This window comes from Triturus cristatus, chromosome 4_2 (assembly GCF_964204655.1).
Source record: "Triturus cristatus chromosome 4_2, aTriCri1.1, whole genome shotgun sequence".
Classification (NCBI taxonomy): Eukaryota; Metazoa; Chordata; class Amphibia; order Caudata; family Salamandridae; genus Triturus; species Triturus cristatus.
Window position 1 is genome coordinate 591,224,362 of NC_140586.1, and position 12,498 is coordinate 591,236,859.

Sequence of the window (12,498 nt, forward strand, 5' to 3'; positions counted from 1 at the left end):
AACGCTGGGTGGTAGGAAATTTGTGTCAGCCCGCTGATGCCACAACTTTCCCACACAAAAATGTGTGAAAAAGGTGAATTTTTTCAGCTAAATTTGAGGTTTGCAGGGCATTCTGGGTAAGAAAACGTTGGGGGATCCACGCAAGCCATACCTCCATGGAATCCCCCGGGTGTCTAGTTTTCAGAAATGTGTGGGTTTGGTAGGTTTCCCTAGGTGCCGGCAGAGCTAGGGTTCAAAAACTACAGCTAGGCACTTTGCCAAAAAAGGTTCTTTTTTCACTGCAAAATTGAGGTGTGTCCATGATGCGTTTTGCGCCGTTTCCTGTCGCGGGCACTAGGCCGACCCACACAAGTGAGGTACCATTTTTATCGGAAGACTTTGGGGAACGCGGAGTGGGTGGAAATTTGTGGATCCACGCAGATTCCAGAACTTTCCCACACAGAAATGTGGGGAAAATTTGGTTTTTTTGGCAATTTTTTCTAGGTTTGCAAGGGATTCTGGGTAGCAGAACCTGGTGGGAGGCAGTCAAGTCACCCCATCCTGGATTCCCCTGGGTGTCTAGTTTTCAAAAATGTATAGGTTTGCTAGGTTTCCCTAGGTGCCGGCAGAGCTATGGTTCAAAAACTACAGCTAGACACTTTGCCAAAAAAGGGTCATTTTTCACAGCAAAATTGAGGTGTTTCCACGTTGCGGTTTTTTCGCTCCGTTTCCTGTTGCGGGCACTAGGCCGACCCACACAAGTGAGGAACCATTTTTCTCGGAAGACTTTGGGGAACGTGGGGTGGGTGGAAATTTGTGGATCCACGAAGATTCCAGAACTTTCCACCAGAGAAATGTGGAGAAAATTTGTTTTTTTGGGCAATTTTTTAGGGTACAAGGGATTCTGGGTAACAGAACCTGGTGGGTGGCAGTCAAGTCACCCCATCCTGGATTCCCCTGGGTGTCTAGTTTTCAAAAATGTATAGGTTTGCTAGGTTTCCCTAGGTGACGGCAGAGCTATGGTTCAAAAACTACAGCTAGGCACTTTGCCAAAAAAGGGTCATTTTTCGCTGTGAAATTGAGGTGTGTCCACGTTACTTTTTGCGCCGTTTCCTGTCGCGGGCACTAGGCCGACCCACACAAGTGAGGTACCATTTTTCTCGGAAGACTTTGGGGAATGCGGGGTGGGTGGAAATTTGTGGATCCACGCAGATTCCAGAACTTTCCATCAGAGAAATGTGGGGAAAAAGTCTTTTTTTTGGCAATTTTTTAGGTTTGCAAGGGATTCTGGGTAACAGAACCTGGTGGGAGGCAGTCAAGTCACCCCATCCTGGATTCCCCTGGGTGTCTAGTTTTCCAAAATGTATAGGTTTGCTAGGTTTCCCTAGGTGCCGGCAGAGCTATGGTTCAAAAACTACAGCTAGGTACTTTGCCTAAAAAGGGTCATTTTTCGCTACAAAATTGAGGTGTGTCCACGTTGCGTTTTGCGCCGTTTCCTGTCGCGGGCACTAGGCTGAGCCACACAAGTGAGGTACCATTTTTCTCGGAAGACTTTGGGGAACGTGGGGTGGGTGGAAATTTGTGGATCCATGCAGATTCCAGAACTTTTTACCAGAGAAATGTGGGGAAAAAGTGTTTTTTTGGGCAATTTTTTAGGTTTGCAAGGGATTCTGGGTAACAGAACGTGGTGGGAGGCAGTCAAGTCACCCCATCCTGGATTCCCCTGGCTGTCTAGTTTTCAAAAATATATAGGTTTGCTAGGTTTCCCTAGGTGCCGGCAGAGCTAGGGTTAAAAAACTACAGCTAGGCACTTTGCTAAAAAAGGGTAATTTTTGCATTGTGAAAATGTGGTGTGTTCACGTTGGGTTTTGAGCCATTTCCTGTCGTGGGCACTATGCCTACCCCTACAAGTGAGGTACCATTTTTATCGGGAGACTTAGGGTAATTCAGATGTGTAAAGGAACTGTTATTACCTATTGACTTTCGATGCATTTCTGCCTTCCAAATGAAAGACATTGTGTAAAAAAGAAGTCATTCTAAAAAATGACTGATAATTCTCATGCTAGTATGAGTATTCCCAATTTCGGAAATGTGCAAATATCTACTGTTTCTAAACTCTATATTTTGTTCCCTTTTCAGAAATACATAGGTGTCTTTCATACCGATTTTTCCATGTACACATTTTTACAGAATAATTACTATATACCCGGTACATAATAAAAAACCATTGCAAGTTGCTGCTCAGTTTCTGGCTCTGGGTTCGTCAGGTTCTTGGTGAACCTACAAGTCCTATATATCCCCACAACCAGAAATGTCCAGCGGATGTAACGGTATATTGCTTTCAAAGAGCTGTCAAAATTAGAAGAAGTTACAGGTGAAAACGTTGACACAAAAGGCGCTTTTTTTTCAACAAATTTTCAATTTATCCTATATTTAACTGTTAGTTTCTATAAAGAAACCTTGATGGATCTACACAAATGACCCCTTGCTGAATTCATAATTTTGTCTACTTCCCCAAAATGTATAGCTTTCCAGGATCCATTATTGCTTTTGTACCCATTTCTACCATTAACTGGAAGGAGGTCGAAAGCACAAAAAATAGCAAAAATAGGCTATGTCCCAGAAAAATGCCAAAACTGTGTAAACAATGTTGGGTTTCTGACAAAAGTCTGATATCCCCTAAAAGCTGGGAAAATGGTGATTTCAGCCCCACACACTCTTTTTTGATAACACTTGCAGGGAAAAACCCAGATGCTTTCATTTGAAGCCCGTTTTTCCCATTCCCCCCCCCCAAAAAACTAAATTTTGCTGTATTTTGGCTCATTTCTGTGACCCCTCCAGGGGAACCCACAAACCCTGAGTACCCTCAGAATCCCCAAATAGCCAAAAAAAGGGCATTGCACAGGAGGGGGTAAAGGCCTTGCAGCGAAAGGGGTTAATGTGCCTGCTGCAAGGCACACTGTGTAACATGAAGCTCACAGAATATTTAGCTAGGTAAGTGGGCTACTGCTTCTGACACTGAGGCCATTTTGTTACTTCCAGTTCTTAAGTTGAAATGTTTTAATATTGCACAGTGGTCTATTTACTGGCATGAAGGTGCTGCATGCAAACTGTAAGTCATGGGTTTACATCCTTATTTTTACTCAATCTGTTGTTATTCTAAGGTTGCAAAGGAGAGTTTCTTTGGGAAGTGATAAAGTCTTGTTAGTACAGACAATTACAATCAACTGCATTACGTTTGATATTCTAACTATATGGTCCTCCTAGCCATTCACTCTTAACATAGAACGTCTAGGAGTTTGGATGATATGAGATTCCTGCACCCTGTAAGACTCAATGTCTTGTGTAACATTTGCTGTACATTGATTTACAAACTTGTATGATTTGTTCTGCCTCTCTTTGTGATGAAAGCCCTCTGACACCCTACACTTGGATGAGGAGTGCTATAAAATAATTACATAGAAGAATTTAGTAGATGGCAGTTAAATCAATATCACACTATTTAAAAAAAATGTTTTCAGTGTTAGAACTCGCTGCCAATTCCCACCGGGAGTCAGGCTTTCTACCTTCGCACACTCCTTTGAGAATATACAGTGATATCTTTTTTTGCCTCACCACTTTCAAAGTTCACCAGCCGCCACTGCTGTCACCCACCCAGATCCACTGACACTGTGAAGCTCCCACCAGTGGATGGCCTCTTCGTACAAACCAGGTCCCTCTCCTTGAGCACCCACCAGGAGCAGTCCAAGCACTGGGGCTGAAGAAAACTGCCCCTATGGAAATGTCAGCGCAAGGACTGGCGCTGAATTCAAACTACTTCAGGAAATAAATAACCTCACCAGCAGTAACTCGACTCTGCGATGCTCCAAAAGCCTCAAACTCCTCGCTGCTTACTGGAACTCAGGAAAAATTCAATTTACTGAAGAGAAAAATCTTGTCACTGAGGAGCGCAGTTCAGAACCAGCCTCCTCTGAAAATATGACAGTTGAAGTGCGCAGAACTGCTGAAGCGCGCGAGCAAGAACAGAGCGGCTGTCAGGCAGAAGGGAGGAAAAACACTAGAACGCTAACTCCCAGTGCCGGTCCTCCATGTTGGGTGTTCCCTGCCTGAGGAAGCGTCTTGCCACCAATTCTCTCCATGTAAAGGGTGAAAGCGCTAGGCTGGAAACCCTCCCAAACTCACGCTCTGGACATTTTAGCACTGAACTAGGGAAAATCTGATCAGACCTGACAGGAGGATACTTCATCATATGCACCTTCTCTAGGGCAAATAGGGTGTTCCTCCTATCATTAGGTATATGCCCCCAGAGACCAGCTACCCAATTTTACTCAGGGATTCTGTGCATCTTTAGGGCTAGTCATATGCCTCAAACCACCTGTTCATGTCATCCCCAACATCAAAGTCAGGAAAGAAATCCCTGGGAATTTTGACCATTCCTTCAGCACTAGTCACTATATTTTCGCAGCTACCATTCCTGCTGGACTCTACCAGCTGTTTGGCCTTCAAGTCCAGCTCTTTAAGACTCAGTTCATGAGCCAACATAATTTTTCTTTCTTACAACGCTCTATCAGCCTCTCTGCTCTGCCAGGGCTCTTTCAGCCTCAGCTTTTCTCTCCTCTGATCAGCTGCAGCCTTATGTCTCTCTCCGCCTGTCAGGAGACAGGGTGTTGGAGGACACACTGCTTTCTGCGTTGGACCCAGCAGGGGACTCAATCTCTGTGGGCTCCCCTTTTTTCTCTAGAGCCACTACTAAGTTATTTCCCTCCTCCTCCTCATTATCCTTCTCAGGGTCATCACCCTCTTGGCCCTCTGTTGAAGCCTTCCTCCAACTGTCCCGCTTAGTGGAGCACTTTTTCATAGCCGGCTCTCTCTCCTTGCAAAACAACCTCAGCTCAGCCTTTGTGAGGTCCTCCACAGTGACCAGGTTCATCCCATTGTAGTCTGCTAGGCAGTTGAAATCTATTTCATGTCTTTCAAGGTATCACAGGTGCAACAACAAAAGTGTCCAAGTGTATGCAGGAGAGGCAAGAATCACATTTTGAAAAATTACCAAATGAGAGAAAAAGGAGAATTTAGAAAAACTCGCAATGGTCTCAGATATTGGATGTTAGTGTACACCAAATCATTGTACAGCGCTGCAAAAGCACAAGTCCTAATCCTCACCGCTGATCACTAATGTGAGAAATTGGGTTGTTGGTTGACTGGGGTGTGAGCCCTGGTCAGGAAAGCAACCACAATCCTTGTCTCGGTAAGACACAAGAAAACCCCAAATTAGCCTGTGCTCAACCCCCTGGCAGCTTGGCAGCTTGGCACAGAGCAGTCAGGCTTAACTTAGAGACAAAGTGTAAAGTATTTGCACAACACTTCAAACAGTAGAACAGTGAAAAAACCACACAACTTAGAATAATAGAGCAAAATGTATTAAATAAAACCAGATCGAAGCAACCAAAATCTAATTAGTAGAACAGAAGTTATGGTTTTTTAAATAAAGTGTAAAATAGTACCTAAAAGTAGAAAGTGCCAACCATGGATACCTGATCACACTAGACCGAGTCAAATTCAAAAGTTCAGGCCGACTGCAATGGAGTGCAGGTTTGATAGAGTCCAGGTTAGTCCTGCTGTAGGTCTGAAGGTTCACCTTCTCAGGTTCATGCCAATAGTTCCGTTCGCGCTGCAGAGGGCTACAAGCAGCAGGAAGAGCATCACAGAATGCTGTCGACGAAGCTCTTGGAGCCAGCCGGCATTGCTGTCGGGCATTGCTAGAGCTTTGCTGTGGCAGTACCCGCGAGTCATCGATGCTGCAGTGCAAAGAGTCGGGCTGCCAGCGCTTTGCGCTGATTTGCGGTGCGAGCGATGAGGTCTCAGTGCGAACAGGCCCGTTTGAAGATGCAAAGAGCTCATACGCTTAATGTCAGTGCCTGTGAGCCACATCAAGGGTGCAGGACCTGAGAGGCACCACCTGGGGGTCAGGAACCCACTGAAGCTGGGTGCATGGGCTGGTGTAGGATGTTGGGGAGTCTTTTATGTCCCTGAGGCTCCAATCACAAGGCCAGCAGACTTGCCCTTAGAGTCATTCAGGGGCCCTGGGTTCAATATGAAGCTGCAGGTCCAGTTCTCCTTCCCCAGGCAAGATGGTACAAGGCAGCAGGTCAACAGAGCAGGTCAGCAGTTCCTTTATAGCAGCAGTCCAGCAGAATGCCAGTCCTTGTAGAAGCACAGCAGTCCTTTTTCCTAAGCTCCCTATTGTGTGTAGCTGTCTAGAAAGAATACACAAAGCTCAACTATCAGCTACATCCAGTCATGTGACCAGAGATAGGCTACCAGCACTAAATGGCTAAGGCAAGAATTGCATTTTAAAATCCGACTTCACCGTAAGTTAGGATTTCAATTTTGATTCCAGAGACACCTAATATGTACTGCTTACCTCTTCCCATTTGAAAATTACACATATATAGGATAATAAGGCAACTCTAATGTTATCCTATGGAGCAACAGGTCTTTCTGTAGTGAAAAACTATTTTAAGAGTTTATCACTACCCAGACTAGTAAAACCTAAACGTACATGTCCTACTTTTTAAATACATTGCACCCTGCCTCTGGGCTGTCCAGGGCCAACCCTAGGAGTGACTTATATGTATTAAAAAGCAAGGTTTGGGCCTGGAAGAAGGTTTATTTTGCCAGGTTGAAATGGCATTTTAAAACTGCACAAACAGGATGCAGTGGCAGACTTGAGACATGTTTACTGCTACTTAAGTGGGTGGCACAATCAGTGCTGCAGACCCACTAGTAGCAATTAATTTACAGCCCCATGGCACATGCAGTGCCACTTTACTAGGGATGCATAAGTAAATAAATATGCCAATTGGGTATATGTCAATCTAACATGTTTTAAGGAGAGAGCACAAGCACTTTAGCACAGGCTAGCAGTGGTAAAGTGTGCACAGTCCTAAAGCTAACAAAAACTAAATTCAGCAAAAGGTGGAGGGTAACGGCTAAACATTTGAGGATGACATTACAGGAAGAGACATGTCCAACATGTGCCAAGAATTTCGGTTACATTTAGCAGATCCCTCTTGCCTCCCAGTCTGTGCCATGTAGAGCAGAGATTAATAGCAGGTGGCCCATGACTCCGCCCTCATATTTTACCTGATGGAGGGTCATTTTAGAAAGATCAATAAATTCTACCAGACTCTAAGCAGACTATTGGCGAATACCCCTCAGTCTACTTCCCAGGTTAGCTCTTATACAGAAATATATGGGGGCTGATTTAAATTTAGGTGGATAGAATAACTAAGTTCGCTACTGTGGAGTCATTTACTCCCACCATGGCAATGGTACTCAGCTTGCCATATTTAGAGGTGTTCGCTGCCCCTGCGAGCATCTCTTCCTCTTCTTTTATAAGTTTGATGGATGGCTCTGTCAACATGACAGATCCATGCATCAAACTTACATTTTTCATATATATTAAAAAAAAAATCTCAAAGCGGTATTTTTTTTTTGAAAATAAAAAAAACGTTGTCCCCATCACCATGGAAGAATTCTTCCATGGCGTGGGGCTCATTTAAAAGTTTTCACTACCCCTTACTACCATGTTTTTCATGGCGGGGACAAGCAGTGAAAACTGGCCATGTGTCCACCCAATCTAAATATAGTGGGTGGACACACGGCCAAATCTCTGACGGCCCTTACTCCAGTGAGCTGTCAGAGGTGTGTGTACACGGTGTAGATGGAGTAGTCTCAGCCATCTGTACACTGAAGGTTTGTCTGACTCTCAATGAGGCTGGCAGACCTTCAGGTTGGTGGAAGGGTGATAGAGTACCTTAACCGTCAACATTTAAATCAGCCCCCTAGATTGGTATGATTTACACCAATTTGGAACAAAGCATAAGTAGAACAATTGTAATGAATATCAGAACTATATTGACAAAAACGAAAATGATGTTGTATACAGAATGTAGAAAATTAGTAATATATTATTATTATTAATATTATTATTATTATTAATATATTATTTTGTATATGTCTTCAAAACCCACAGTCTGCCGCAGACTATGGACTTGATTTAGAGTTTGTGAGACTGAGTTACTCCATCAAAAACGTGATGGATATCCTGTCCACTATATTGCAAGTCCATTATATTCTATGGCACTTGTAATACGACGGACAGGATATCTGTTATGTTTGTTATGGAGTAACCCGACCGCCAAACACTAAATCAGGCCCTATGTCCGATCTTTCTGCCAAAAGATAACACTCAAGGCCTTTTCTGCAAACATTCACACTTGGATTTGTGGGAAACATGCTCTTGGAATCAAGACATGTGAGGTGCATTATACTGTTTGAAAATCAATGAGAAATACATTTGCATGCAGAGTCTAATGCAATGTACTTGACCTAATAAAAGCATAGGTGGGCATTACTGGTGTGAAAATACATTATTAGATAGAAAATAGTTGAGCTATATTTGATAATAATAAACTCAAGCAGAAAATTATAATAATAGTTTAGGTATTATACTGAGCAAAACTAATATGTCAGCAGATGGAGCCATTAGGACATCAGTCAGAAGCCACACAAGCCTGACACAACAGAAAATAATGATGATGTTCATGAGGCAGAACCTCCCTGCTTTTACTAAGGGCAACCAGCCATTGAAAGCCATGTATATTTTATGTTTCAAATGAACTAGAGTTTGGGAGTGTGTAAGTATCATGTTGGTCAATTGTGCATAAAAAGTCTGCTATTTAAACTGAGATTAGAACAGATTGCAACATCACGGTTATCAAGTTTATCCTCCTTGTAAATGTGCTTAAAATTCTCAAATGCCGAATAGGTCTGAAACGCCTTATGTTTTTACACAGCACCAACTACCTGAATTTTTGCGCCCTCTTCCTACTTCTGTGTGTTGGGACTTCCTTTAAAGCTCCTCTTTACAAGACATGATGCACCTAAAGGTTTAAGATTCAAACATGCTATTAGGGCACTGAGTATTGAAGGAATCATGAGGGGTATTATTTAGATATCAGTAGACTATAATGTTGTTACAGTTTCTAGTAGCCATCACTCTGATCTAGGTGTCTGCCACTGATTTGTAGACGTCATTGCTCTAGAAGGTAGAAATGGAGAGGTCACAGTGGCTTTGGCAGTGTCTGTGTCAGCTTTTATGGACTGAGAAATGTCAATCATCTGCTTCTGAAAAAAAGTGTAAACACAAATATGGTTGGTTTTAACCACATTGGAAAATTGCTTCCTTAAAATATTGCTCAAGTCTGCCATTTGCATTGCTGTCTTCAGGGTGTATGGAGAGGCTTGCTTGTCAATTTGGACACTTTTATTCCAGAATGCATATGAACAATAAATCTACTCACCTTCGGCTACATTTTGTGATAACTCATGGCCCGTATTGTACATATATTGGGCAGCTTCGAAAATGGCTTGTTGCATCTGAAACCATCTTCCCAAAATATCCAATTTTCAACTCACTAGAGCAGCGGTGTTTAAGATTGATCCACAAAGTCTGCTTCCATGCCAACAGTGAGAATCTGTATGAACTGTGTACACAGGCAGATCCAGTTCCCTTGAGCAAAAAGAAGGCTACGGAGCAGCAGGATACAACTGGTGTGAGACTCAAGAGTAGTGAAAGACATTCATGTAGACAGACTTCCAAATGTTAATGTATTTGTTCTGCTCAAACAAACTGAGAATTGATCCTGTTAGTCTGGTGTGGAGGAAAACAGGCTGGAATTTAAGAGATTTAAAATTACACATACAAAACTACGAGAAACATCCATTTTTAGATACTGTGTTTGGAACAATGAAAACTTACCTTCAAACTCAACAGATATTCACATACTGCATAACAAATGCCAATGCTTTCCTCTGTGTTAGTGCCTCTGCCTAACTCATCAATGATGATAAGTGACTTGTCATTTGCATTCTGTATAATATATGTCACCTAAGGGAAAAAATGTACATGTCATCCTCCTCTATGAGAACTTCATCAGATGTATACTTTTATAACATTTAAAATTTCAAGTATTTAAAAGAACAAGTTACAGTACTCACCTGTAAGTACTCACCTGTAAGTACGTATTTCCGAGCACGGTAGTGTCTGCAGGGTATTGCACTTTTCCCTCTCATAATGTCGTAACGTAAAAAAAAAAAAAAGATTGATAGTTTCCTGTTTTATTTAGTATCATTCTGTAGAATAAATATTGAAAATATTTTTTAAAGGAAGTGCAGCTTTGATCTCGGGCAAAATGGACTGTGGGAGAAGATACCCAACCATGTGTTGGTCCTAATGAAAAAACAGCCAAGAATTCTGAGCCTACATGGCAAAGAATAATATCATACATGTATCTTACAATAATCACCATACATCTCCTGACTGCAACCCACAGCCAATTGTTTCTCTGACTGGATAAAATATAAAAGAGCGAAAGCAAGAGATAATACAACAGCTGTTTGTCAGGTATGTCCTGTTTGCGTGCAAGAGAAGGTGCTTGCTTACCCTGAGTTAACGTGACTTCGCAAAACAAACAGAAAATTAATCTATCTATATGGCTATATATACATATACATATATATATTCACTGAAAAAACCATAGGTTTCACACATGTTATAGTTAGCTGGACATTTTACTGATAAAAAACCAATGAAATTCCCCCGTTATAGTTACTGTAGGCAACTATAACTCACGCGACCGTAATCCTCTGCTGATGCTAATACTGTATTTAGACACTTATTTGCCCATGTCTTCTTCCATTAAATTTTAGCTATACATATATTACAAATATTTTTTTTTCATAAAGACACATATGTCATCAGCAGAGGATTACGGTCGCGTGAGTTATAGTTGCCTACAGTAACTATAACGGGGGAATTTCATTGGTTTTTTATCAGTAAAATGTCCAGCTAACTATAACATGTGTGAAACCTATGGTTTTTTCAGTGAATTTGCAAGGTTTTTTAAATGCTAATTCCTAACTATAACCTGTGTGAAACCTATGGTTTTTTCAGTGAATTTGTACGTTTTTTTAAATGCTAAGTTACTTTACGCCATTTGTGGCGTGCGCGCCCACTTAACGCAGTTCGTTCCGTGCGCGCACGGTGCGCTTCGCGCACCGTGCGCGCACAGTAAGCACGCGGTGCGCTTCGCGCACCGCGTGCCCACGTTACGCTAGATGGGCCATGAACGCATGATGCGCTTCGCGCACCGTGCGCACATGGAGGTCATATGATGAGCATCGTTGTGACAGGTAAAATATATGTTTTGTTTATCTCTGATGAGCCATGCACAAAAGGTGCCCTTCGGGCACCTTTTGCACACGAGGTGGGGAGAATATGGATATTTTTTTTTTATTATTATTATTTCTTACCGTACGCGTACGGTAAGCGTAATCGGCGAAATTTTCGAAAAAATTAAAATTGCCTTTTTTCACTTGGGGGATCGTTGGAGACTCCCTCAACATGGCTAGGTGCTTGGGAGCTGTGTAAACAGCCCCTTTACATGATTTGCACTTTGTTTTTGAACCCCCTGTCAGAGTGCGAGAGAGAAAATGGCGGCCGCCGCTTCCTGGTTTCGACCGATTCGAATGTTTACTAAGATCTAAAGGCCAATCAGAATCGCGCTCGCCACCGTACGCGTACGGTAAGCGCACCGTAAGCGCACCGTAAGCGCACCGTAAGCTGGCTCAGATATATATATTGATTTAAAGGCTATTTTCTCAGAATCTACTGAACAGATTTACACCAAACCTACAAAAGGCACTTCCTTGACCTGAGGACTACCTCTCTGCCAAATTTCAAGTAATTCTGTTCAGCCGTTCGGGCTGTAGCTGTGTCTAAAGGTCCTATGGAAAAATGCATGGGAAAAACGCGTTTTGGGACCCCCCTTTTATCTCAGCCCCCGCTTGACGAATCCCCCCGAGACTTTCAGGGTAGGAGCGGAGCATAGCGCCCCACCTATTTTGAAAAATTCGCGAGGATTCGTCAACCGGCGCCAAAGTTATTCAAAATAGAATGTTGCGGATTTCCTATGGAAACGTGGTCCTAACTATAACTACCTACTGGCGACCGCCAGTAGGTAATATATATATATATTCACTTAAAAAACCATAGGTTTCACACGTTATAGTTAGCTGGACATTTCACTCGTAAAAAACCAATGAAATTCCTCCGTTATAGTTAGTGCAGGCGACCGCAATCCTCTGCTGATGACGTCAGATATTACTTCACTGATGACATATGTGTCTTTATGAAAAATAAATATTTGTAATATATGTATAGCTAAAGATTAATGGAAGAAGACATGGGTAAATAAGTGTCTAAATACAGTGATGTAATATCTGACGTCATCAGCAGAGGATTGCGGTCGCGTGAGTTATAGTTGCCTGCACTAACTATAACGGGGGAATTTCATTGGTTTTTTACGAGTGAAATGTCCAGCTAACTATAACATGTGTGAAACCTATGGTTTTTTAAGTGAATTTGCAAGGTTTTTTAAATGCTAATTCGTA

General features: G+C 42.4%; 1 protein-coding gene across 1 annotated transcript in view; it reads right to left on the minus strand.

The window, feature by feature from the left end:
- Positions 1 to 12,498, minus strand: part of MSH4 (mutS homolog 4) — a 1,782,190-nt gene that overhangs the window by 262,222 nt on the left and 1,507,470 nt on the right. The window contains exon 18 of the mRNA XM_085599942.1: positions 9,806 to 9,934. Coding sequence (XP_085456068.1) covers positions 9,806 to 9,934 — 129 coding nt within the window. The remainder of the gene's footprint in view (positions 1 to 9,805; positions 9,935 to 12,498) is intronic.